Raw genomic sequence first — 26835 nt, forward strand, 5'->3', positions numbered from 1 at the left:
CTGATTATAGCTAGAGCTGTTAGTTTTGAAATAAGTTTTCTACTTAGATGTGGAATGAGAAAATGAGAGGTTTGTTTAGGTTTGGACCAAAGGGTTCACTTAGTAAGCTTTGTGTATTTAGCAATATTGATCTTGAGCAAATTGCTTCATCTGCTCTTCATTACCTGCTCTGCATGCTGCTATTGCAGTAGCAAAACCAAGCCAGTCTCTCTGTGCTACTGAGCTGCCAAAACCTGTAGCTGCTGTGCTGGCAGGGGTGGACGCTGGTGGACAGGGTTGGTTTTGAAGTGGAGTGGGCTGGTTCCAAAGCCCCACCCCCAGGGAGGCCTTCAAACCTGAGCTGGGTTTGTCTGTGTAACGCTCAGTGTGATGCTCTTAGCACAGGGCAAGGGATGGGAAATGGGCAGTGCAGGTGGACAGCAAGTTATGGTTATCAACCACATGGATTCAGACTCAGCCCAAAGCCTGGTGTAAAACTAAGCAGTTCAACTAAGGGTTGAACTCTGTGTTTACACTAATTAAGTTGGCAATTGCACAGGCAGCAGCTGATCTTGTGCCATGCAATCACTGCCCAGGAATATTCCTTTCTCAATAATGGGCTCCCACCCAGAGTCCCAGCCTGCAGGTAGTGACATGTGGCTGCATGGGGATGTGTTTGAGCAGCTCCTGGGGCTAGGGGCAATTCCTGCAGAGTAGCTGATGGGAACAGGGCCTCTCAGACAGAAGAGTGGCTCTGTGTAGAAGAGGAGCTCAAAATGTTGTTCTTTCTCCTGTTATTTTCCTTTGTTGCCTCAAATTCCCTGGCAGGGCTCTACTGCATGTCACGCTCATGGTTGCAGTGACTGCCAGCACTCTGACCTCACTGCCTGATGTGGGACAACCTGGCAAAAATGCGTGTGTGCCAGAGCAAGGGACTGGTGCCTGCACACTGGCTGCCCTAGAAATAACTGCAAGGCCCTGGAGAAACAGGACTGCTAGCTGTGAGCTCCATAGATCAAATAATAATTAACCATGCAAACACAACCAGTACATAAATAGGAAAAGGGATTGTTGGCTGAAGTGGCAGGTTTATGGCATCTGTTGAATGACAGGGGCACCAATGGCCGGTGAGTGACCAGTGCTAACCCAGTACTCCACAAGCCAAAAACTCCAGGCAGGACTGACATGGCTCGCTGTGGAATGTTCAGCAAACCCCCACTTCTCAGAGGTGACCCGGGCTGGGTGACCCTCCGCGTCCCCCCGGGAAACACTGGTGACGCACTGCCCCGAGAGGGGATCGGGCGAGGGGACTGGACTCGCAGCCCCCCCTCCCCACCGTCGGGGCCGCAGCGCTCGGGGGTCTCCTCTCCGGTGCGGTGCGGTGCGGTGCGGTGCGGTGCGGTGCGGTGCGGTGCGGTGCGGTGCGGTGCGGTGCGGTGCGGTGCGGTGCGGTGCGGTGCGGTGCGGTGCGGGGGGCGGGCCGCGGCGGGGGCGGCCCCGCTCCTCCCCCGGCAGCCGAGGCGGCGGCTTTAGGCGGCGGCGCGGCCGGGCCGGGCCGTGCGGGGATGCCGTCGGGGGCCGCGCTGCTGGCACTGGCCGCGCTGCTTTGTGCCGCCCCGCAGCCCGGTCCCCGCGGGGCGGCAGCGGCCGCGGCGTGGACCGCCTGGCTGAACGTGTCGTGGGAGAGCGGCGCGGACCGCAACCGGAGCGGGTGGGAGGCGGGCGAGAGCGGCCTGTACGGGCTGGACTCGCCGCTGCAGTCGGCCGAGGGGCTGCTGGTGCTGCCCGACAGCCCCGACGCCTTCAATGCCTGCAACGCGCTCACCAACTTCAGCGGGGCCCCCCCGCCCGGCGGGTCCCCGGGCTGGCTCGCCCTCATCCAGCGCGGCGGCGGCTGCTCCTTCGCCGACAAGATCCGCCTGGCCGCGGAGCGCGGAGCCGCCGCCGCCGTCATCTACAACTACCGCGGCACCGGCAACGAGGTGCTGCCCATGTCCCACCACGGTGAGCGCCGGGGGCCGGGGGGGAATTGGGAAAAGAGGGGTCCCTGCGCTGGGAGCGGCTGCGGGAAGAGGGCACTGCCCGGGCTCAGCCCCCGGCGGGCTCCTCGGTAACAGCCGGGAATGTCCCAGCCTCTCCCGCACCAGGGGAGCTTCTGGCCGGTGCTGTTCCGGGCGATGTGGCTGCTGTTGGTTTTCCTCTGATTAATAAGTAATCATTCCCGAAAGCTGGGGCTGGGGCTGAGGGCGAGCGAGCGCTTCCCGAGCTCTGTGGCCGGGCCGGGCCCGGGCTGTAGGTGTGCGGGGCTGGCGATGTCTCCACTTGGTTTGGGTTTCTGGCCTCAGTTGTATCCACCAGCGAGGATGCATGCTGAGGTTTTTAAAGCCTGTTAAGTCTGTGGAGTTGATTTGGGCAGTGAAATAGGCAGCGTTTCCACGCTCAGACATCCTTTCTCCCTATGCTTGCACTAACCAGCTCAGAAATAGACGGAGTACGAGACTCTTCCATAGGCAACTTTTCAGCAGTAAAAAGTGCCACTTCTCCAGTGGAAGAAGCTGAATCCCTTTAAAGGTTATTTTCCAGTATGGAGAGGCTGATGACAGAGCCCCACTTCTCTTGCTGTAGCAAGTCTCCTACTTGCCAGAAGTGTTTTGTTTTTTTCCTCTGACCTGCCCATCTTTCAAATGAAGAATGAGATTTGACTGTGTTTAGGCTAATGTTACCTGAGAAACAGCCCTAGGCTGAAGGCTGTGTGAATGCCTTCTGGTGACAACCTGAGCAGGGTGAGTGGCTTTGGTGGCTCTGCCCAGCTGTTGGACAGATACGCACACACCTCCTGGGCATGTTGGAATTCTGTGAAGTGGCACTGCTTTGGGAAGCCACATCTTCTGGAGTGAAATAAAACAGTGAAAATGAACAGTACGTCTTCAAGCTTTGCGTGGTTAAAAAAATAATGATATCCCTGCGGTACCACTCTTAGAAGGGGTGGGGAGGATTTCTGTCTTTAGCTATGATGGCAAGTGTTCTGGTGAGACAAGGAAACAGTAGCTGCCTCTGGATTTTTGTTGTGTGCAATCTTAATGAGCTGTAGGGACTGTTGGTACTCTGCTTTAAGAATTCAAAACATACAGTTTGGACAGGCCTTTCTGAGGCAGAGCTTTCTTATGTAATCAAGTTATCAGCTGACAAATGCTATTGAGATCTGGCTATTGCTGGGCGAGTTCCTCCTGCTGAACTGACAGGAGCATCCCTGCCTTGAGCCCTGTTCACTGTGTGCCTGCCTAATCCTGCAGCTCTTGGAGGAGCTCCCTTGGCACTGCTGGCCTGGGTAGGGCACTGCTGGCCTGGGTAGGGCACTGCTGAACCTGTTCTTGAGGGGAAGGGCTATGTGCTGCTGCCCTCTTCTCCATCCTGGCCACTGGAAGACTTAAAGCATCTTAAGCTTGCCGGGAGCTGCCTCTTGAAATAAGCCATGTGCTCTCTGCAGGGTCTGCTCCAAGAAGAGCTCCCTCCTTTTCCTGTGCTGTCCTTAAGCTTTCTGCTGAGGCACTTATGTCAGAGTGGCTCTAGCTGTCCTGATTATCCTGTGTGATGGGTTACTGGCTCGAGGGCATGTTGAAACTTCCCAGCTGAACTGCAGACAAATAGGACAGGGACTGCTTGGAGAAGACAGCTTCTGTCAAACCACATATTTAATCTGTGTGACTCCTCCTTGCCATGTCCTAGCACAATTACTGGGCTAAGCTTGTTGCTGCTGTTGCTCGTCCTTGTTTTAGTCCCTCACTTTCTTTCCTGTTCCAGCCTCCCTTTTCTCTAGACTTGAGTTCTTCCTCCATCATCACGTTAGTCTGTAAATCCGTGTTCTTGCCTCTTCCCACAGCGATGCTCTTCCTTCTGCTTACGGGGCTTTGGTGACATGCTGTGCTTGGGCCAGCCCTGCCTTCTGCTCCTGCTGGGAGCCAGTGCTCTCCAGTCAAACCTGACAAACATTGCAGGCCTTGAACACAGCCCGGCCAAGGTGAAGCGAGCTACAAGTCACCAGCCTGACGTGCTTTGCCAAGTGCAGGATTCTGCTTGTGTAATGCTGATGAGCTCAGCCTACAGCACTGCACCTCACACCTAGGAGGTCAGAGCTGGTCATGCTGCCCTTTGCTGAACTGTGCTTGGGATGGGTCTCCTGGCCTCTGCTGGTGGCACTGGGTGCCCCAGCTCTTCTGGAGGCAGTGGTGAAGGTGGTCCTGCTCATAAAGAGCTGTTTCTGTGCAGGTGCAGCTCCCGCTGTGGCTGTAACGGCTGTAGCTGTGCTAACGGTGACTTCACAACCTGGGTTTCCTCATTGGCTTCATTTCTGCTCTAACTGGGGCTATCATATGCCATCAAGTGAAACCAGACAAGGCCAAGCACTTCCTCCAAGCTGAGGCAATGGGAAGTGGTGGGGAGATGTCTTTGCTGGGGCAAAAGCCTCAGAGCTTTGATGTGCCTGGGGTAGCATCTCCTCCTGCCAGCAGTGCTGAGGGCAGTAGCTGTCATCTGCCCTGCCAGGGAAGGAAGATCTCTATGGGTGGGCTTTGATAAAAGGTATGGCACAACATGCCATACATTTGCAACATGCATACATGCAACATGCATACTTTGGTAGCAACAAAACACCAAGTTAGTAACAGAACCTTATCTGAAAGTGCTGTGTGCCTTTTTCTGGAGCTGTCAAACTTGGCTTTTGAAGCAACTTTATCATTTAGAGACTTAAATGGGCCGGTATTTGAAGCAGTGTTTGTCCTACTCATCCTGCTTCCAGAGACTTTTTTCTTATCATGTTTAGTCTGATGAATTCTTTATTGCTCATATTAGTGCTCTGATATAACCTTTTGGAGTGCCAACTTAAAAAAAAAAAAAAAACCACCAAAAAAACCCCCAAAAAACAAAACCCCACCCCCCTAAAAAACTCCCAACAAAACAACAAAAACAACCCAACAAAACAAACCACCCTGACAATAAAAACAACAGAACACAATAAAGAACCAAATCAGATATGATCAAGTCCTGCCTAATCATCTTTAACATGTAGAATGCCAAGAATTTAATGGAGTCCAAAGTAACGTTTACTTTGTGCTTTTATAAGCACAAACCCGTATCAATTAGCAAACTTGAGTTTTAATTGCGCGCAGTTTAAGAAGATGGTACCGCTCTGTGGCAGGCTGAGCAAGGTTTCAAAGTACAGTTCTGTGTGCTCATAACTGCACCTCTCTGTAATCTCTATTGACCTTCTGTAAAAGACATTTGATTGGAGAAAACCAGCAGCATGTGGGGGAAAAGCTCAGGGCAAGAGTTGGTTTGTTTTAAAGGTGGACCTTGCCTTAAGGTAGAACCAGGCTGTTAGGTGGCTTGGGGCTATGGTGGTACCCGTGGAAAGCATTCTTTGGTGTTCAGTATGTCCCTGCAGCTGGTGGAGAAGGATTCTTTGCAGGTCAGAAGGGAACTGTGAAAATTTTCTTGGGTTCCTTTCTTGTGGTATAACTGTACGCTTGAGAAGCGCATTGCCTGATCTGAAGAGGGCTTATTCTAGGGGAACACAGCTAAACAATTCTGGCTAAAGCAGTAACAGCGTGTCTCAGGCTAACAAGATCTGGTTCAAGTGTAAACTTGCATCAGTGGGTGAAAGGGGAAGGAAAGGTTAAATATGTAGCACAGCCACTTGACTTGTTCTGCAGGAATTTCACTGAGGTAAAGGCTTATCTCCATATGCTTAGAGAAAACAGTGTATGGCAAAAGTGTCTAATTATGCTCTGCTCCAACCTTGTATGGGGTGGGATCTTCAGAAACAAGCTAAAACTTTCCCATGGTATTAAAAGGCTGATGTGAGCTGTAAAACTGTTAAAGATTGAGACAGAATTGTAATCCCAAGGCAGGCTGTGCTGAGGCTTTGTAAGCATTCTGTAAACAACTAGTGCACCTCACCTTTGCAGTGAGTGAAGACTTGTGCTGAGGACATCTGAGGTGAGGAATGAGGATGAGAGGTCCAACTGATGACACTTGCTCTCTCATGTTCCATGGCCAGGTGAGACTCTGCAGATTATTTAGCCCTTCCTACCAGCACTCCTTTTTGAGAAGGGCCTTGCATGCGTCTGCTGTGCCTCGATGGTATTTGCTGTCTGTAGTGTCTGGAGTTTGTAGCTCTTTGCATCTGAGAACAACTTTTCCATCTGTATGTGCTGCAAATTTGTCTTTATGTGCTCAGTTTGGTTCTCCTGGCTGCCTGGTTTGGAGTAAATTAATGTCACAGCTATAGTGGCATTCATACAGCCAGCCATGGTGTGTGGGTCTGGCTGGTGACCCTGATCTCCCCACATGCAGGGTAAGGTGGGGTGTGACAGTGAGTTGGGGCTACCCACAGTACCAAGGTCTGTGAGCAAGCAGGAGAGGCACTGAGAAGCTGGATAGACTAACTAGTGCTATTGACAACTTCTTACCCCTGTTGTTGCTCTTGGTGATATAATTTAGGTACCTCTGTGCCATGGAAAACCACAGGGTAGGCATCACCCTTTAGGTAACCTGAAATAGGTCTGTGAAGTACCCTTGCTCTTTGGGTTTAGTGGGCTGTTGAGATGTGAAAGGATGAATTAAAATCCTAAGTGACAGCTGTGGTAGCAGAGGCTTCATTGTGTGGGACATCATGTCCCTAAAACAATGACAGTGCTTGTTTGCCTCCAGTCCTGAATGTGCTGGTGAGCACACAGTGCTCAGCTCAGCATGGTTCCCCACTGCATCCACTGTGAGCTGTCATCTTTCCACAGACAGATGCCTTCTGGCTCACACTGTGCTGACTTACATCATCTTGCCACTAGCTTTCTCAAACTCACTTGCTCCCAGTGAGCACTTAGCTGCCACCAGCATGTGGAGAGCAAGGGATACTTAGCAGTGAGCTCAATCTCATTCAAGGAGGGTGAGCAATGTATTTACTAAATCAAAACAGCTGAAAGCTGTTGAGTAAATTCACTAAAGAATTTTCATTAGGGAATGTTGCTCACTGTTTCTCCAGGGGGTATTAGATGCTGTTTGGTAGACTGAAAGGTGATACTTTACTCTTGCAAGTGCCACTGACCAAAGAGCACATGAAGAGCGCTGACCTACAGATCTCGTTAATCTCTGTGCCCTTAATAAGTGTTACTGTCTTGGATGCTGTTTTAAAGGATGATTTCATGTTATAAATGTTCTAAGATTTAGGGCCTGGGAGCATTTACATAAGTCTTAAAAGCTCAGAAAGGGGAGGGGGAGAAGAAAAAGGCTGGTAATTGCTGGATTCACTCGACAAATAATAACACTACCTAAACTAAACAGAGTGCAGGTTTGTTTCCACCTCCATCTCCCCTGTGGACCAATGGAAACTCACATCATGTAAAACCACCTTTGGTCTTGATGTGCTCCTTCAGACACTCAGCCTGTTTGGTAAAAGTTTCCTGGCACTTCCCAGTGTGGAAATCTTTTTTCTCCACAGTAATGTTGGGTGGCCCATCTGGAGGCCTCACCGAGGAGGCTCCTTAGGCTGACCTGTTAGTCCCGTTAATAAATGCTGTGTTGGTTAGGAGCGTGTGGTGCCATGTTCCTCCAGGCAAAGGCTACTGTGGGCATGAACAGGAGTTCCTTTTGTGCAACACAAACACCAGTTAGCAGGGGATTTCTCTTCTTCCTTTTCTTCTGATCTCACTGTGCTGTCCTTACTCTTCTAAGGCTCTGCCTCATATTTAAATTTCTCTAATGCTTCTCTCCCCCTTTTTAAAAATAGAGTTTCTTGCCTTCCATTCCTGAGTATTCCTGCCAACTTTTAACACTTTTTCATGTGTCTTGCTGTCTTGTTCACTATATTTATCTGTGACATGAAGGGACAGCACACACCCTGAGCAATTTTGCTGATGATACAGAAGTGAGATGAGTGGCTGGTACACCAGAAGTCTGTGCTGCTATTCAGTGAGGCCTGGAGAGCTGGGTGGAAAAGGTTCAACAAGGGTCCTGCACCTAGGGAGAAATAACCCCAGGCACCAGTACAGTCTGGGAGCTGAGCTGCTGGACAGCAGCTCCATGGAGAAGGACCTGGGGGTCCTGGTGGACAACAAGCTCTCTATGAGCCACTTGTGCCAAGAAGGCTAAAGGTATCCCGGGGTGCATTAGCAAAAGCATTGCCAGCAGGTCAAGGGAGGTGATCCTACCCCTCTACTCAGCCCTGGTGAGGTCTCATCTGGACTGCTGAGTCCAGTTCTGGGCTCCTCAGTTCAGGGCAGGCGTGGAGAGCCTGGATTGAACCCAGTGAAGGGCTATGAAGATGATGAGGGACTGGAGCATTTCTCATATGAGGAAAGCTGAGGGAGCTGGGCATGTTCAGCCTGGAGAAACACGTTTTATTTTCAACAAAAGATATGTTAAGGCTGGGTGTCAAGAGGATGAGACCAGACTCTGTTCAGTGGTGCCCAGTGACAGAACAAGGGGTAACAGGCACAAACTTGAAACACAGAAAGTTCCATCTGAATAGGAGAAGAAACTTTATAGTGAGGGTGACAGCACTGGAACAGGCTGCCCAGAGGGTTTGTGGAGTCTCTCTCACTGGAGATATTCAAAAGCTGTCTGGATGTGATCCTGTGCAATCTGTTCTGGGTGAACCTGCTTTAGCAGGGGGGTTGGACTAGATAATTTCCAGAGGTCGTTTCCTACCCCAGCCATTCCATGATTTTGTGTGAATGTTTACCTCTGTGTGCTGAAAGGGTTGTGTGTGGAGGAGGAAGAGATCAGGCATAGTGCCATCTGTCAAGTAAAGCAAGCTGAAAGTAGATTTAATTAAGCCTAGGAGATAGTGTGAGGAAGAAGACAGTTCAATCAAAAAGCTGAGGTCACAAGGGGCTGTTACTTTAAATAACTGCAAAACAGCCTGGAAGTGAGCAATTCTTTTATCTTGGTGCCAGGTAATGTTTGGAGTGGAGAACAGGCAGAGCAGGGAAGGAGAAGAGACAAGCCTACAAACATGTCAGCTTATCCAGGCTTAAATTGTTCCTGAACTATGAGTTCAGTCAGCCTCCCCTCTTGCAAAGGGGAGAGCTTATTGCAGGGCAATAAAGGCGTTTCCTCTGACAGTGTCTGCGATGGAGGATGATTGTGGGGATGGGCACATTCCTGATGAGATTTTGCCGTGTGCGTCTGGATGAGAGCAATCAGCACCCTTTTTTGTCCACACTGTACCATGGGTGAGAGCAGAGCTGGCCTGCAGGCTCTGGTTTCACGGGGTCTGAGGCCAGGGAGAGCCCTGGTGTCCCTAGAGTGGTTATAGTGCTGAGACAGGATGGCTTCTGTGTGCAGTGCTCGCCTGTCACCCGAGGTGAATTACGTCATGTCAGTAATACCAGATCAGTCTGTGTACAATGATAGTTTATTTTCCTTCCTACTGTAACAGATAACATTAAGCTTGTACCAACCTGTTTGATAACCACCAGAAATCCCAGTACAGTGAGATAAGCAATATTTAAGATGTCTTTTTCTTTTTTTCTTTTTTTTTTTCTTTTTTTTTTTCAACCTGAAGCCAGTATATCAGATACTCCTCTTACATGCCCGAGGAGTCAGGTGTGCTAATCTGGTAGGAAATGGTTGGAGTGTCAACTGACAGTGTCTTTCATGTTAAAGTACAGGAGATGGCTTGATCTCCTAATGTCTTTCTGCTGATGCTGGGGTTGGAGGGGTACCAGGGGAGTACTTCTACTAAGGCTGAAGACACAGCTAGTGCTGATCTCTTGTGCTGGAAGTACCATATCATGTAGATAAAAGCAAAGATACAGCCATCAAGTTGAGAGTTTGTATTTCATCTCCTGAAAGAGCCTTCAGATATTGATTCTGTTCTGGGTAAGGAGAGCCTGACCTTTCTTTGAGAATTCAAACTCCAAAGTCTGTTTTTTGCTCACTGAAGTGGAATTTGCTTGGTTTAAACAATGCAAAATGGTTCCAATGCCTGAAGAAGCTGAGAAACTACTTTTGAGTGGGGGTAGAGGAGCTGACTTGGAGCTGGAGTTCTTGAGTTGTCTTTGGTCGGGGGATTCGTTTGGCCCTGAGATCTGAACCTTGCCTTGATGTGCTTTAATATATGAAGAGATTGTGATTTTATTGCTAGAAGTGACTGCTGATAAGCATTGATTAGGTTCCATTGCAGTCTGCTAAATATTGTGGGGTGAGTGTTCTCCAGAACCTACAATTTTCTTGGTTCACGATAGATTTATCTGTAGCACACACAAGATTAGTACTGGATTATAATAATCCCCTTAAATGAATATGAAAAGACAGGTGTTTACTATGCAAAAGTTAACGCTCCCAGTTCTATGCTGCCCTTACACATTGCTTTTCTCCCCTGAACTGCCAAACCTCCAACTTGGTGTTTACAGGGAGCAGAAGTGTAATGGCAGAACAAGTGAAGTCTTTGCAGGGCAGTGTTTAATACAGGTATTGATACTGGTATAAATAGATGCAAACTCCTCTCTGCATTTAAGTCAACCTGACACAGGAAGGTAAAACATTGATCCCAGTCATGCACTGTCCTTGTGTGCCCAATCTGCTTGTGCCCCAGCTCTTCCCCAACACAACACACGCTGAGGTTCTTGTGCTTCATCTGTGCCAACCCATTTCCTTCAGATTTTGACCAGCAGGTACCTCCTGCAAAACTCCAAATCTACAGAGGCAGGTTGTGTTTGTCAAGACTTCAATAACTTTCCTTCTCCAGTTTTGCAGGGAATGGGAAAGGAAAGAGGCTGGGGAATGTTTAAGTAAACAGGTCTTGCTGTTGTTTAGCAGTGAGCCCATTATTAGCTAGACAGGCAGCAGCTTAATTTCACCTTCTAGTGTCCCTTAAAAACTGTTAGAGAAGCTTTACCTGAACCACAAAAGCTGTCAACACCTGGGCAAGGAGCTTGGGTTTCTGTGAGGTTTCTGCCATGCACAACTAACTGACTTTCCTTTTGCTTTGGTGGAGTCTGGGGTGGAGGGAAAGCTGACAGCTGAGGGCAGCTGCTGGGCTTGAGACACCTCTGCAGATGTCCCCTCAAATACCTTGTTTCCAGTATGATGCTGAAGTCTCTGTCCAGGTCTTGTCTCAAGGCCACCGTTACATGTTTCAGTTCCTGTCATGATGGGACCCATCCAGCAGCTCAGGGAGTGTTGGGCAGGGATGATCCTCATGCTTTTATTCTAGAAGCACAGCAGTGTCCTAAACGTGGTGGTGATGGAAATGGCCACTCTTCTGCCTTCATTGTGCTAGTGTCAAAGCCACCAGCTGGCTGCTTGCATGTGCTTATCTAAAGCAGAGCTGAAACTGCGAGAGAAATCTCAGGGGTTGAAAAGAGTCAGGAGGAATTAAAGCTGCCATCTAAAGTCATCTTTGTGAACTGATCAGCCTGAGACTTAAATGGGAGATGGTTTTTTCTTTAAGGGTAAAACTCATCCACAGCAGATGGCTTAGTAGCTGGGGTGGTTTTGCAGGCTGATGGTGATGTTTCATTAACAGGAATCCCTGTGCTGTGTCTTGTGTTGCGTGTAACCACAAACTATATTTACTGTGAGACATGCAGAAACGAAGGGAAATAGGGCAGACCAAGCCTTTTTTTTTGGCAGGCTTTTTATTTTCTCATTGTTTTAGCCTGATCTTTCACACTTTCTTCCATGCTTATGAAAGCGTGTCTCAGCTGCTGACTTGACCCATGCTTAATTCTTTGCTTGCTCCTAACACCTGACTCCGGCTCATTTTCTCACTCATGTATAAGCCCTAGTTCATCTTAAAGGACAGTAGTTGCAGCTTGAGTGATTTTTATTTTTTTAATTATTTTTTCCTCTCTTCTGTGTGATGTCCTTCTCATTAAACTTTAGTTGCACTAAGGAGAGTTGCTTGCCATGCTGCATCACAGACTTTATGTGAACAGGCTGGAAAACTAATGAGCACTTTCTCCAATGACAGCCTTTGTGATTTAGCACCATTTCTCGTTTTTTGGTAGCTGAAAGTTGGATATGGTTTCTCTTAGCAGAGGGACAAACGATTAGTCTCCCCATAAAAGTGTCTGGCTGGGTTTGGTTTAGCTAAAAATAGCACTTCCATAACAGTCTTCCTTCCTCCACCATGCAATGTATATTATCAGTCTTGTGCAGGTGATGGTTTAATGCAGTGGGACTCCTGACTGGCTCATCTTCAAATCTATTTTTTCTCGTATTTAATTTAGAGAGATACCAGTGATAATTTACTCATCTCCCTTTTTCTCCATTTTTGTTTGTTTGCTTGTTTGTTTTTTGTTTGTTTTGATTTTTTATCTTTACCTCTTAGGAGCCTCTCTGTTACACTGGGACTGTCTGAAGTTCCTGCAAATGGTATTAAGTGTCCTCAAACCCTTGTATGTCACTGAAAGGAAAGCAGTTTTTTTTTGGTCTGTGCTTGGGGACTGGAGTTGGTTGAAATTTCTTCCTACCATAAAATCCTTGGTTCTTTTGACTTGTCATGGTGTTCAACTGAGTGATTAAAACCTGTTGTTAAAATCAGGATGGTGTTTGCCATCTTGCCATCAATGATTAAAAGCTGAGCATACCTCTCTCCATATTTGCTTCCCTCTGAATTTGCATTAGAAAAATCACAAAAACATTTATAGTTCACAACCAAATTTCACTCAAATCATTTCTCAGTTGCTGCTGAGAATACAGAAGCAAAGGCTAATCTATGGCTTTGACTGCTCAGTGTCTGGGGAAGTACTCAACAGTACTGTCAGATTTAGAAAAGAGGTGTTAAGAAGTGGCAGCTGAGCAGGAAGGGAGTCGGATCCATTACAGGAAGCAATCCCCACACAGATACTGCAATCCTCAGTGACCTCACTCTGTAGAGGATTTATTTTTAACTTCATGTAGTTCAAAGGCATGTTAAAATGTAAATCACCAAAGTGTGTCTAAATAGGACAATGAGTGTCCTATATAGGAGTGAGGAGTGCTGTGAGGATGAGTGAATTCTAAACATGCTCTAAATATGCAGCTCACAGGTAATTGGACGTACCTTTCAGCTGGACAAGCTTATGTGATGTCACTTACTCCATCAGCTCAGGCTGAATCTGCAAATACCAGTTAGAAACTCCCCACAGTCTTTACTGTAGCACTTAAACTGCAACACCTAAGACACTGACACTACACCTGGTAACTGTTACATGGATTCCCCTTCTCCTTTGCAGGTGCTGAAAAGATTGTTGCAATTATGATCGGCAACCTGAAAGGCATGGAGATCCTACGGCGGATTCAGAGCGGCATGAAAGTGACAATGCTCATCGAGGTGGGGAAAAAGCGCAGCCTCTCCATGAATATCTTCACCATCCTCTTCATCTCGGTGTCGTTTTTCGTTGTTGCAGCAGCAACCTTGGGCTGCTACGTCTCTTACTCTGCTCGGAGACTCATTGTTGCAAGGGCCCAGTCCAGGGAGCAGGTGAGTCTGTGCCATTGCTTTTTTTTTTTTGATATCCTCAGGTGGATCTTGAGGGCAAAATACTGGTTAAACTCCAAAATGACTGAATTTGTTTGTTCCACAGGAAGAAATGTGATCTTTAAAGTACTAAGATATACACCTTTCAACAGCTTAAAACCTTCCTAAAGAATAGCAAAAAGTAAACTGTCTGGAGAAAACAGTTGACTGTGTTTAGCTGACTGTGTCTCCTACAAATTTTAGGCCCTGAACTGCAGTGCAGCCGTAATGCTGATGTATTGGAGGCTGTGAGAGCTAAACTGCTCTTAGCTGACCCTCACCCTTCCCACATGGGACTGTTGTAACCTCTGCTTGCATTGGATCACTTCTGGGTGTTACCATATTGGGAATATGTTTTTCCTTTTATTTTGGCTTGAGAGAAAGGAGACTTCAGTGTTCTCTGAAGCAATCTCTCGTCTTATAGCCAGTCAGGCTGTTCAGAACCTTCAAATTTCGCCATTGGGGTGGTTTGATCACATATAACCCAGGCTTTAAACGTGCTCTCTGTTGTAGACTTTTGAAGGCAGCAGCTGTCTCTCACTCTGCTTGAGCAGCAATTGCATGGAAGTCACTAATGTGGTTTCTTTAGAAAGTTGAGTGACTGTTGAGAAGAGCCAGTCACTGTTGTCTTCTGCTCCAAGTGAAAAGAGAAGTTTAGTATCATGTATGTCTCTGCCACAGTTAGTTAAAACAGAGTGGCTCTTTCCTCATGAGCTATCTAGCTAAACTGTTTGCAACCTGCATCTTGAATGCATCTTTTCTTCTGGGCTTGAAATTTAAGTCCCCACCTCTGCAGTCTCTTACTGCATCATGTGGTTAGTGAGCAAAGACAAGTGTGGTAGGATGGCTTGCTAACTTTTTAGTCAGCGGAGCACTGACAAATTCAGTTCCCTAATATAGCAACCTTTCTTAATAATGCAGAATGGCCCATGATATTATCAGTGACCTGGTTTCTAATTTCAGCTCAAATCTTTGCTTCCATTGATTTCATAAAGATTAGATGTTGCAGCTGAGAAATTACCTAACTAATGGCTTTGGAGGAGGTGGGTTGCTCAACTTTCTACAATTTAGAACTGTGTTCATGGCAGTAGCTACCTGTGGGGAAGGACTTCCTTAGCTTCCAGGAGAAAAGCAGGAGTTCCTGACCTCCTTAGAACTTTCTTGCCTGTGTTGCCATGACCATGTTCCCAGGGTGCCAGGAAGGCACTCTGCCCCCTTATGCAGAAAGGGCTGAAGGTAAAATTAGCAGCGTTGGACTGGGGGAGGCTGAGGACTAAGTGACTCCAAACCTAATCTTCCCAATTAGGTACCTCACTACTTCAACATGCCAGAGCCTGGATAGGAGCTGGGACCTGACCTGTTTTGAAATATCTTGATTCTTTTTCCTAAACTTAGCTATTTTTTCCTAAAGTTTCTGGGTTGTGACTTTTAGAATTCTAACATAATTAACATTTAACGTTTTCTTGAAAAACTTGGCTTTGCAAAATGCTTTGACGTTCCAAGCTCAAGTATCCTGGTAGACTATTCAATAACATTCTTCCTCTTGCTTCCTTTCTCCATCCCCTGGAGGGTGTTCTGCTGTACTTGCCAAAATCAATGTTAAAGGTGACTTTGCCACTGGTGCATTTAATGAAGAGCAATTAAACTGGTGCCTATGCAAAACTTAAATTATTGTTTCGGTAAATTATTAACAATGCAACCACTTGGGTCCTGTCTAATATGCTTGGCCTGACATGAGATGTGTAGATGAGATACCAAATGAGGGAGTACATTCCTAGAAAGTTTAGTTTTCATTTAATAACAAGTAGTGGTGACAGTTCTGGCTGTGTATGAGAAGTAGTAATATTGCTGCATTCTTCCTCTGTTGATGTTACCACATGTTGATTTTTACCACATTTGCTGCTCAGACTTCTAGGGGCCTCAGTAAAGAGCTTCTCTCTCAAACACTGACAGGGAGAACATCAGTCCAGAGTTAATCATAACATATATTCATGTCTTCAGCAAAAGCTTCCAGGAAAACTCATGTAATTCTTGTTCGTACAAAAATATGACTGAAAATGTGTTTGCATCCTTTACCTTTGGATTCTACCTGTCTCTTCCTTGATAGTTGACAATAATTATCAGCTATTAAACTCTCCAAAGCCTGCACATGGATGCTCTATTTTAAGTCACAAAACCAATATTGATACACAAATAGCTCATTTTGCACCAGGACTCTTTGACAGTGTCCCAGGGGACGATGTAAATCAAGCTGTTTGCCATTAACTGCTTCAGCACAGGGAATCTTGTGCAGACTTGAATGACCAGTCCATGTGAGTTTGTGTCAGCAGCAGCCTTCCACCCACTCGTCCTTTTGTACTTGTGCCACCAGCACTGCACTTGGAAAAGATTCACGTGACTGGGCTAAAACGCCTAAGGAGGTGGAATGCTGGAAAGCTGACAGTGTGGGGTTCCTGCACAGAGCAGCTGAATTGGAAAGAGGTTTTTTGGTTAGGTGCGAAACAGAAGACTGGTCTGTCCCTGAGGTAAGTGTTGTGCTGGGACAGCACTTCCAGAGCTGCCTGATACGCCTCCATGTCCTGAGGCACTAAATGCACCAGGGAGGGAGAGGACAGTCCTATTCTTTGTGTTGGTGGAACAGCCCCAGCCTGTGACCTTTAAACACAGAGGCTGGCTCCTGGGCTAATTCCAGGGCTGCGTTGACAGCTGGACACCAACAGTTGCTGGGCAAGCCGTAAATCAGTGGAGACAGAGGAGTGCTGAGGGTGTGTTGGTGGTAAGTGGGCTGATCGGTACAGAATCTCTCACCTTTCATCAGGGTGTGACTGTGTGGCAGGAAGGTACCATAAAGTGAGTAAAACTATTGATTGTCGGACTCAGTGTTCGGTCTTCTGTACCAAGTCAGTTTTAAGGCTTCTGTTTGTTTTGGCTGGGTCTAATCTGATCAAGAAGAAACCCTTGTAATTCCTGTGCTTGTGAGAAGGTTAGGTAAAAGCAAAGCAGATGCTAGTGCCTTGTTGGTGCGTCCTCTACTCAGTAACCACATCAGTTGTTGCCTTGAAACAGCAAGGTCATGCTTACTTGGCTTGTTGTGATAACATCTGGGTTCTAAAGCTGTTGCCTGCTTGCTAGTAGGCACCTGGGTAAGTATGAGTAACTCAACAGAAAAATGACCGTGTTTAATTAACCAGGACTGCTTTCTGTCACAGCGACGACTACGGGCCAGGGCTAAGAAGGCCATTGAGGAGATGCAGCTGCGCACCCTGAAGGAAGGGGACAAGGTAGGACTGATCCTATGATCTCATGTATGGTGTGGCACAGCCTTTGCACAGAGCCTGGAGAGCGGTCCACAGTACTGGAGCAGGATGAAGAAGTCTCTCTGAGCCTGTAACTGTTGGTGGCAGAGACAGTTCCTCTTTCAGACCAGGTCCTTTTCCAGGGTGCAAGACTTCCTTATATTCTTATAAATCAGATTATTCTGTTAGCTGCTTGCTTGTAGTCTTGCTGAGGTGAGAGGTCCTAATTTTGCTGGCACGGATGCTTAAAGGTAAACTAGCATATCTAATCAGCTTCCCTGGCTTTTCTTTTTGTAACTAAAAGTGGAGCTAGCAGTTTCTAAACCTCTACAGTACTGCCTCCAGTAATCCAAGCTGAAATTCTAAACCATGGGTTTAAACTTTAAATGCTTCTGTTGAAGTGTCAGCTTGATTGTGAGTAATCCACACAGTGTGTTTATGTAAGATTATATGTGGAAGCATCTTGGATGACTTTAGCTAGACCCTTTTGTCTGCAGTAAATCTGACTGGAGTTCAGAGGAAGCTTTCAAAGTCTGTTAATGCTGGAAATTCACTTCACTGTTTTAGGAAATTGGTCCAGATGGGGATTCCTGTGTTGTGTGCTTTGAACAGTACAAGCCAAACGATGTAATGCGTGTTCTGACTTGCAAGTAAGTTGATCTTCCAAACTGCCCCTTTCCCCCAAATCCATAAGCATGGCTGTTACTTGTTGTTCCTTCTGCTGTGTAGCAAAGCTGATCAAGTTGTTGCACAGCAAGGGTTACAAAAAACACTTGGAAAAATTTTGATGTATGAAAAGTTCTGTAGAACAGCAAAATCCGTAGCTGATGTTGTGTGGTGACACAACTCTCTGTCAAACACTGTCAAACCTGAACTGGAGTTCCCTTTGCACCAGGTTACAGTTTTGCAAAGGCTTTCTCTGCTTCCAAGCAGTAGGACCTCTTAAGCTCTTTTGATAACACAAAGTTGATTTCCTAAGGTGTTATCAACTAACTTCCTTGATCTAATGCCTAATACTTTAGAAAAAACAAAACTGAATAAGCTTTCAGGCATGTGTGAATGATTAATCTGTTGTCTTGTCATGTTTATGCTCGTGGGTAGTCTTGCTTAGTAATGGACTAAGTGCCACAAGTACAGAAACTTTTGAACAAGCTCCAGATACTTCTGGCTGATAGGAGACCTGACTTCTCATTATTTCCCTATGAACTCTGCTAATCTTGGTATGAACTTGCAAACAAAGCATCACTTTTGGGGGTAAGAGTGGAGTAACTTCTTCTGAGCTTTGCTGCATTATGCTTTGCTCTAAGACTGCTTTTCCATACACTTGTGATGTTTCATTCCTCCCGGACCCAAATGCAGCTCTAAGAGGCACATGCTTGAGATGACTGGATGGGCTTGATAATCTTCACCGGTGGTGATCTCTGCCAGTATCAACCATTTTAAATTCTCTCTCACATGACTTATAAACTGATATTTACTGCAAGAACACACTTGATTTTGATGGTTAACCTCAACACTGAGACTTTATTTGTATCTATGAAGGAAGCAAGCAATCAAATGCTCCTGTGAGTCATTCTGGTGGTATCTGAGTCCCTGGGGTGTGGGTATTTGCCAAGGGCATTCTTGTCCAGAGAGTCAAACTGAAGGCATTTATAGTTGCAGATACACAAGTCCAGTGTTAAATCCAAGGAAATAGGCATCCAGGAAGTTTCAGGTTGTACTGTAAACATTGAGCTGGTGCAGCTGGAAGGAAGTGCTGGTTATGTGGGCTGAACTGGAGAATCCTTGGATCCTACTGGGCCATAAGCTACTGAGCCCTGGATGTGGTGATCTCTGCACTTGTCTCATAATAGAGCTGATTAATATTGAGCAGTGCCTGTCTGCCTTGCTGTTTCTATTCAGGCTGAGGGAACAGGCAGATTACAGGATTTCAAGTCATCCTTCTAAATCTGTGGCCTAATTTAGACCCATTGTGGAAGTGAATGTCTCAATAGAAGCACACATTTGCATCTGTGATGGCTGAACTATATTTACTTTCTTGAGTGTACAGCCTGCCAAATATCCACTTGGAATACACAGTGATTGCACAGACAAAGCAAATGGGTGGGAGCATGAGGACATTACTCTGTGAGATGATTTGTCTATGTAGTTCTAACAGAAACAAGTGCTATTTAGTCATCTGCATCTGCGTGACAGAAGTTAACCTTAAAGCTGAGGCTGAGACATCAGTAATCATATTTAGTTAAATTATCAGCTGGGAATGTGTTTGAAAATGGATTTGGGAAAAAAAAAAAAAGCTTTGGATTGGTGTAGCAAAAATCATAATGCTGAATTCTAGCAAGTTGTATTGAGATACTAATAAGCACAAACCAGCTACAGGCTGAGAGATCAACTATCCATAACTTTCAACTGAAACTTGAGGCAAAATAAGGTTGTCCACTCTAGAAGGAATAAATTCTCACTGTTACCAAAGGGTTCTTCACAGGTGGCATATAAGCTGTCTTCCTGGTATGAAACCTAACCTGTTGGCTACCTTCTTCCACCAGCCATGTCTTCCACAAGACCTGTATTGACCCCTGGCTTCTGGAACATGGGACGTGTCCACTGTGCAAATGTGACATCCTCAAGGTTTTGGGTGTTGAGGTAAGCCAGCAGTCTGTCACAGTGGCAGCTGCCATTATCAGCATTACACTAGGGTAGTAACCACATCTTGAGCTGTTTCTTGCTACCTCTAGAGCACTGGTGATGCCGTGTCAGTGGCCAGATGCTACAGGACTGCTGTGTCCCTTTTAGGGAAAGCTGCAGGTGATCTGGTCTGAGTTGGTATCCCCTAAAGCCTTGGGCAGACCATCAGCCAAAGCTGACAATCATGCATGGAATAATCACTCTTAACTCTTGTGCTTGCAGCTAAGGGTGTTTATCAAAGCTTTAGGCAGACTTTGTTCACTTCCTCAGTACCCAGAGTCCTTGAAAAGTGAATCTGTTAGCATGTACATCATTCCTGGAGCCACACGATTTCCTAGGATACATCAGGAACCTCTGATGTGTCCTGTAATTGCTCATTGCTGCAAGTGCCAGGGGAAACTGCTTTTGCCAATGCCTGACACTGCCTGAACCAGCTAAAATGTATGCCAGAATTTGCCTGGGGGAGTCATGTCTGCATTGAGTGGAAGGAAGACTCTTTTTGTGGTACTGGGCAGTAAATGAGTGAAGAATGCAGAAGCTGTGTCTGAACTTCCTACTCAATTAGACCATAACTGGTTTTCCCCTATGATGTTGGAGGTTAACAGTGGAAATTTTATTCCATTTTAATTTTTTTATCTCTAGGTAAAAGTGCCCTGGACTCAGTCCTTGCAAGCATTGGTCTCCTGGAAAGATGCAGCCTCCTATCAACTTGTAACTTAACCATTTTCTCTTTTTTTTTTTTTTTTTTCTACAAAGATGGATGTAGAAAGACGGTCTGAGTCTGTGCAAGCCTCAGGATCCAGTGGGCAGAGACCTGTATCCACTGTCACCACGGTTAATGAGGACGATAATCTCAGTGAGACAGCGTCATCTGGATATGATTCTGTACAGGGCCCGGATGAATCTGCTCAGGAAGCACATGCACCATCAGAAAGTATGTCTACTTTTTCTTCTGTCTTGCTAGGTTGCCTTGCACTTAGTTGCTTAGGCTGTGAATTAGGAGGAGTTTGCCTCAATAACATCTTGATCTTCTTTTTGATCTGACACTTGATCTTTGTTTTCAAATAAAACACAAACTTAGTGTGAATCAAAAGATGAAGCCTGTGAGAAGAGTAGTTAAAAAAATCAGAGGCTTACTACTTCCAGGGCAAAGAGATTTTTTCCAAAGATGTCCCTCATCTCTTTGTGGAGATTTCATTTGGATGAGTGAGTGTTGCTTTACCACCAGGTCTGTAGTTACTTATTTACAGAAAACTTATGGGGAGTCAGTCCTGCTCTAGTTTAGATGGTGCAGGAGAGGGATGACAGGTACTTCAACTGAATTTCAGATTCTACCAAGGCTGAGTCATCCTTGAACGCTTGCAGGGAATTTGAAATTCAGTTAATTTGAAAAGACTGTCAGCCTCTCCAAATACTTAACCTTTCTGAACAATAGCAAGCTAATTGAAAATGTCTTTTTTTGTACTTAGCTTTGCAAACACAAGCTCAGTGTTGCTGTTGGTGTTAAAAATGGAAAGGTTCCAGGTAAACAAACAAAAGTAGCTATCCCCTGGATTGTGGCATGGCCTTGGGAAGAGGAGTAAGGGGAAAGCTTTTGGAGGTGAAAGGGATGCTCTCTTTCCTGTGGGAAGCCTACTTGATAGGAAATTGTGGGATTTGCTGCCTGCCTCCTGTGTTGATGTGTTGTTACACAGCAGGTGATCTGTGTATGGGAGTGCCCTGTTCCAGCACCCCAGTAGAGCAGAGGACACTTGCTATGAGCTAAGCACCAGAAGCTGAAATTGCATCCCTGTAGGCAACTAGAGTGATGTTGGATTGGTTACATGGCTCAGGTTCTTGTGTATTCTCACTGGGAGTGGAAAGGACACACAGGAACGTCATCTGAAGAAGGTCAATCTGTAGGGACAAGACCTTCCTCTGTGAACCAGTCTGGCCCCCACAGTTTGTCCTGAACCTGGTCTCTAGGAATTGTTCCTGATGCCTGCCTCCAGCAGCCCTAAAGATACAAGAACTGACAGTCCCCTAGTTGGATTTTGTAGCCTCTCAGGGCCTCCTGTGGCTTGAGCACACAACCTCTGCTGACCTGAGCAGGTACCTCTAGAAATGACAGGTAGTGCCAAGAATGGGCTCACAAACTAATTAGGGGCAGAAGGAGAGTGGTATTTGGAGCGTGGCCTTGGATTTCCAGCTCTGTAGGAAAAGTCCTTTCCCAACAACTCTCTGTCAAACACTGTCAAACCTGAACTGGAGTTCCCTTTGCACCAGGTTACAGTTTTGCAAAGTTGTTGGGAAAGGACCACTGCAGTGGGCTTCTGGAAACCAAGTGAGCGTGGTTCACTTTAAGGTAGTAAAGCTGGCTTGTGACACTCCTTAACTTGTCGTGACTTGGTTTTGTTCTGGACAGGTGACAACGCACCTCCTGTAAATGAAGAGTCCCAGCCCTCCACTGTGACTGCCCTTTCACAAGGTGACAACCCAGGTTTTGAGGGAGATGAAACGCCAGTTTCTGAGGGCAGGATCGTTTGTGAAGTCACGCTCTAAGGACGTGCCCAGCAACACGGTGCAAGCCTTCTGCAAGGAGCTGCCTACTGCCATTCCATATTATACCAAAAATTGCAAGACTGTTGCAGAAAATACTGCGTTGGCAATGTTTAGATAAATAGACTTGTTCAAATCATAATTGTATGGTTTGCCTTTCTTAAAACTGCATTTCCCATGTGAGTTTTAGCACTCTTCAGATAAAGGTGTCTTAAATATAAAGAAAACCAGCAGATTCTAACGCTAAAAAAAAAGTTCCATCTTCAACAAAGCTTCTCTTCAGTGTTTGAGCTGTTTAAATGAGAAGATTCTTTATTGTTGTAGCTGTCTCTACTGGGAATCGTTTTGAGTTGGGTTTTTTCGTTGTTTATTGTTTTAATTCAAGTGGATTTTCATTGTAAACAAATTGATTTTGATTTGGTCTAATGCTTATTTACTACACACAGTTTTTTTAAAAACAGCACTGTATTTAACGTTTCAGTGCACTAATTTGATAGGAGAAAGTGCGAACTAATGCTTGTAAAACTGGATTTCGTCCACAGTGTCTTTGGTTCTCTAGTAAACCAACTGATTCTCTACCTCTCAACTCCAACCTGCCAACCACACATTCCTAAAGGGGAAGAAAAGAAAGCTGCAAGCTGACAGGCCAAATCTGACTTGCACAGTACTGTAAAGGGAACAACTCCGGGAACTTTTCAAGCCTTGTTAATGTTAAACAGTCTGAAAGATCCTCAAGTGATTTGGGGACTTATAACCATCTCTAGCACCAGCAACATGCCAGAATCCTGGCTTTGTGGGAGTCTGGGATGACTTCAGAAAGAGTAAATTGAAGATGAAAAGATAGATTCTTCCCAAAGGATCTGCTGTGTTTTGTCCAGAAAACGATCCAGCCTCTGAAAAATGCTGCACTGTTGCCGTGCGTTGTCTTGCTCAAGTGCACAAGCTGCAGGGAGAGCTGACGTCCTGTGAGTGTGACAGAGGGTTGGAGAAGCTGTCTGCCACCTGCGTGGAGTTGGGATGGGGTCAAGGAGGAGCACTGGGTGCCTCAATAGTAAGTGACTTGGCCTTGCCCAGCAAAGGTAACTAAGGACGTCTTACAAATGCACTTTATTTTTTTACCTCTGTCTCTCTGACTAGTTTCTAATATTAGCAGGACTTTGTCTTAAAACCTGCAATAAAGAACTTCAGAATCTGGAGGGGAAAAGCAATGCATTTTATTAGTTGTAGTACAAATTAAATGGTTGTAAATATTTCGTAATTTGTATTGAATTTGAATATGAAAATGTAAATAAAACTCTATTTTTGATGATCCTGACTGACGTGAAATATTACCAGCTCTCATATGGAAGCATATGCTGAGTTTGCTTTATATTTACTCTTTTAAGAGCAACAAACTTACCTTTTCCCCAGTACTCATATTTCTAAGGGTAATGTGGATGCACAAGGAGTGCACTAGTGGAGTGCTAGGGAGTTCAGCATCTCACACTGATGAACCTGTACTGCTGTAGGATCAGGTGATGTGTAAGTGTTCTGTCAAGACATGGGCTTGCTTGGAACTCAGGGCACTTATGCTGATTTTCAGAGAGATATTTAAGACTCTTATATCAATGTGACCTACTGCTAAAGGAACAAATGCAGCATTTGTATCTGTATTTGAGCTAGGTAGAACTTAATGGTTCTCTAGTTTTGCAGCTCAACTTGTGAGTCTGCCATGTTCTTGTCTGTGCAGATTTCTTTGTAACCAGGAGCTATGCAAGGGGCTTTGTTTAAAAATGAAAGTGTTACTTTCATGAACACCATCTGTGATACTGACCTTGGGTCTGTTGCTGTCAGACTGCTTTAAAGAAATTTCAAAGCTCCGCTCTCACTCTGTACTTCCAAGTTTCCACGGATAGCAGCTGTCGTTCTGACCCCTCTTAGGGGACTGTGCAGCAGGTTTTCCATTTGTTTTTGGTGAAGCTACGAGGTTGGAATGGCTCTGGGTCATGTATGAATATATCTGAGCACTGGGGCACGACAGACTCTTTCCTCTAAGCAAGAGGCCAAGAGGAATGTGCCTGAGGATTCCCGAAATGCAGTACAAACCTGTTGTTATTGTGCAGCAGTTTGGGGGTTTGCTACAGATACATTAACTTCGTGTGTAAGATAATGGAAATTATGTGCCCATGAGTTTTAACAGTTGCTAAAATGTCCGCCTGTTGACTCGGTTAATATTCCCGTTGAGTCACACAGACACGTCAATTCTTCTGCCCCCAAAGAGCAAACTGAACAGACTCCAGCATCATCTGGAAGTGTTTACTCACTGCTGTCGCCTCCCTCCCCCAGGAAAGCTCTGATCTAGACACTCCACTTGAACATTTGTGTGCTTTCAAAGGGGACTGGGAATTAATTTTTTTTTTTTTTTTTAATCCCTGCAGGAGTGAAAGCCTCGTCACCTGGTGTTGGATTACTGTGCTGTCTTGTAAACCAAGCTTTACAACAGCAGGACTTCACTTTAAACCCCAAAGCAAAATAACACCACTTTCTAATATTGAGGGAAATTTTCAGCTGTTCCTATAGAAATACAGTTCCTATAGAAATACAGTTTTGCTTAAAGGAAAAAGCAGGACTTATGATGGGGCTGCAAACAATAAAAGCAGTTTGAGTCACAAGGGCAGCTGGACTCTTCCCATAAAATGGAGAGACTTAAGACTATCTCAGTCTTTAGATGGAAAGATCTGCACTTCTCAAGTGACCTAATAACAGTTGGACAGGATACCTTGTCTGTGTGATTTAACATGATTTCCTTGCATGTTTAACACACACCAGCACAGAAGGTAGCCCTGTCTTTTCACCCAGGTTTAAAATGATGTTTTTCCTGTGCAGATTTGAATGGGGCTGCACTCCTGCAGTGGTGTAATGGCTGGCAGGTAGGAAGAGAAACCAAAGAAAATCTACTGGCTTTGGCAATTTAATTTTGGTTTCAAGAGAAACTTGAAACTAAATTACAGCATTCATGCACTGGTTTTTCAGTTGTTAAATATGCAGAGTGCAGCCAACACTTATTTATATAGCTATTTATTTATATGATCTTGACTATGGTTATTTGAGGGAAGTAATTTACAATTTCTAGGAGGTCTTTAATAAGGGAAAGAAAAATTCTGCAGCACTAAATGGATCTTTGTTGCTGTAGAATGCATTGATTAGACTGTAGCATGATTATGCACTGATTAAGAAAGTTTTCAAGTGGCTATAAATAAATTCCTCCAAGCTGATAGAGGGGCACTCTTTGCATCTTAACAGTATTTGATGAAGAATCAAATGGCGGAGGGAACTGGAAAAAAGGAAGGCGTCCAAGACCTTGAAACAAGGAGAGGAAAACAAAACAGACATTTTCCAAGCAGTAGCATTTTTCTGTTAAATATTTATCCAACTAACAAAGTTTGAGTCTTACATATGCAAGCAATGTATGTCCTAACGTGTCCAGCACGTGTGAGTCACCAAAAGCCAAGCTAAAAGAGTAGGAAATGCCAAGGGCATCTCAGAAAATCTGTATTAAGTCCTTAATTTCTTATATCCGAGGGCTTGTCTAATTGTGGACAATCAAATGGTAAACACTCTCTCTGGGAATGCTCTTAGAAGAGCAGGATCCAGGCAGGAACTGTTCTGTTGGTTCAGCTGGTGAATCTGCAGCAATGTCTGTTACTCAGGTAGGGGGATGGAAGAAACTGCCCCACGAAGAGCTGTGTGCCAGTGTGTGTGGGAGTTGTTTGCCTTGTCTCACTAATGTTTGATCTGTGTTAGTTACCACATGCTGGCTAACGACTTCTATTTAATTTTTCCTTTCTAGTAAAGGTAGAGCACCAGAAATTTGTTGCTTCCTATTCTGTTACAAAAACAGATAAGAGAATAGTATTAGCTAAACCTATAGTCAGTGCCAAAGGCAAAACTCTTTAATCCTACAGCTTCTCTTGCTGTGGTGCAATGAGTGATTGAAAGAAAAGAAAAAAAAAGTTTTATGCCAGCTCAATTCACCCAGTTTTGAAGCCTCCCCATGAGTTAAATGTGGCTGCACACTCAGGTCTGCTTTCACACTGGTGCCTTTGAGTAGGTGGTTATTACACAGCTGGAACTGGACAGGTATTGGCAAACAATTTCTGTGAGCGCTTGGCAAAACCTCGCTGTGCCTGTGCTCACAAATAGACTGGTGCTGGCAGCAGCATTTTTGGTAGTGAAGTACTATTGAAAGGCATGAAGGAAGGCAGGATAAAGAGAAAGTGCCAAGATTGCAACCTGTAGTTAGTGCATGATGTGCGCAATTTTTTTTTAGAAAGAGTTTAAATGAGAGGCTGAGTTTAAACAATTGTGTGCTGGATTTTTTTGTATGATACACAATCAATAAAGCATTATCCTTGAAATCTCAGGAAGGTCAGTTATGCTGGAAAGAGAGTGCTAAGGGAAGGAAACTGCAGGGAAGTTCCTGAGAAACAGGAGGATTTATTCAAACCAGATGTAGCAAATGACAGGTTCTGTCAGGACTAGGAGTGAATCTTGCATGGAGGTAGGAAAAGATGGTAACTCTGGGAAGCTCCCAGCATCAGCAACCTGGATTAGAGGAGTCAGTGGGGCTTCCACCCCTGCAAAGCTTTTGTTTGTGCTTTTTGTCAGTACCAAAAGATACCATGTAGGAAGCACAGTGTTTTCAAGTGTAAGGCTTCAGGGAGACATTTGGAGCTCCTTGGGACATAGTGAAGAGATTGGAGAAGAACCAGCAAGAGCAGGGGCTCAGTAACAGGCAGATGGAGCAGCTGGGTGGCTGTGATCCTGACTTTATTGGAAGCTTGGGGTTATGCTGTG

The 26835-nt window shown here is 45.5% G+C and overlaps 1 protein-coding gene across 5 annotated transcripts in view; it reads left to right on the forward strand.

Moving 5' to 3' along the window:
- RNF128 (ring finger protein 128) overlaps window positions 1-23308 on the forward strand; it is a 40977-nt gene extending 17669 nt beyond the window's left edge. For 3 of the 5 annotated variants that reach the window (XM_050310567.1, XM_050310566.1, XM_050310565.1), the window contains 6 exons: window positions 13197-13444; window positions 16690-16761; window positions 17344-17426; window positions 19323-19419; window positions 20218-20395; window positions 21866-23308. In XM_050310567.1, the coding sequence (XP_050166524.1) occupies window positions 13197-13444; window positions 16690-16761; window positions 17344-17426; window positions 19323-19419; window positions 20218-20395; window positions 21866-22002 (815 nt within the window). In that variant the 3' untranslated portion in view covers window positions 22003-23308. Of the gene's footprint in view, window positions 1-1537; window positions 1984-13196; window positions 13445-16689; window positions 16762-17343; window positions 17427-19322; window positions 19420-20217; window positions 20396-20930; window positions 20986-21865 lie in introns of those variants that run through there. The other 2 variants (XM_050310568.1, XM_050310564.1) reach the window with 2 other exon arrangements.
- Window positions 23309-26835: the final 3527 nt, after the last annotated feature.

The sequence above is a fragment of the Myiozetetes cayanensis genome, unplaced genomic scaffold (genome assembly GCF_022539395.1).
Source record: "Myiozetetes cayanensis isolate MyiCay16 unplaced genomic scaffold, myiCay2020 scf15, whole genome shotgun sequence".
In the NCBI taxonomy this organism is placed as follows: Eukaryota; Metazoa; Chordata; class Aves; order Passeriformes; family Tyrannidae; genus Myiozetetes; species Myiozetetes cayanensis.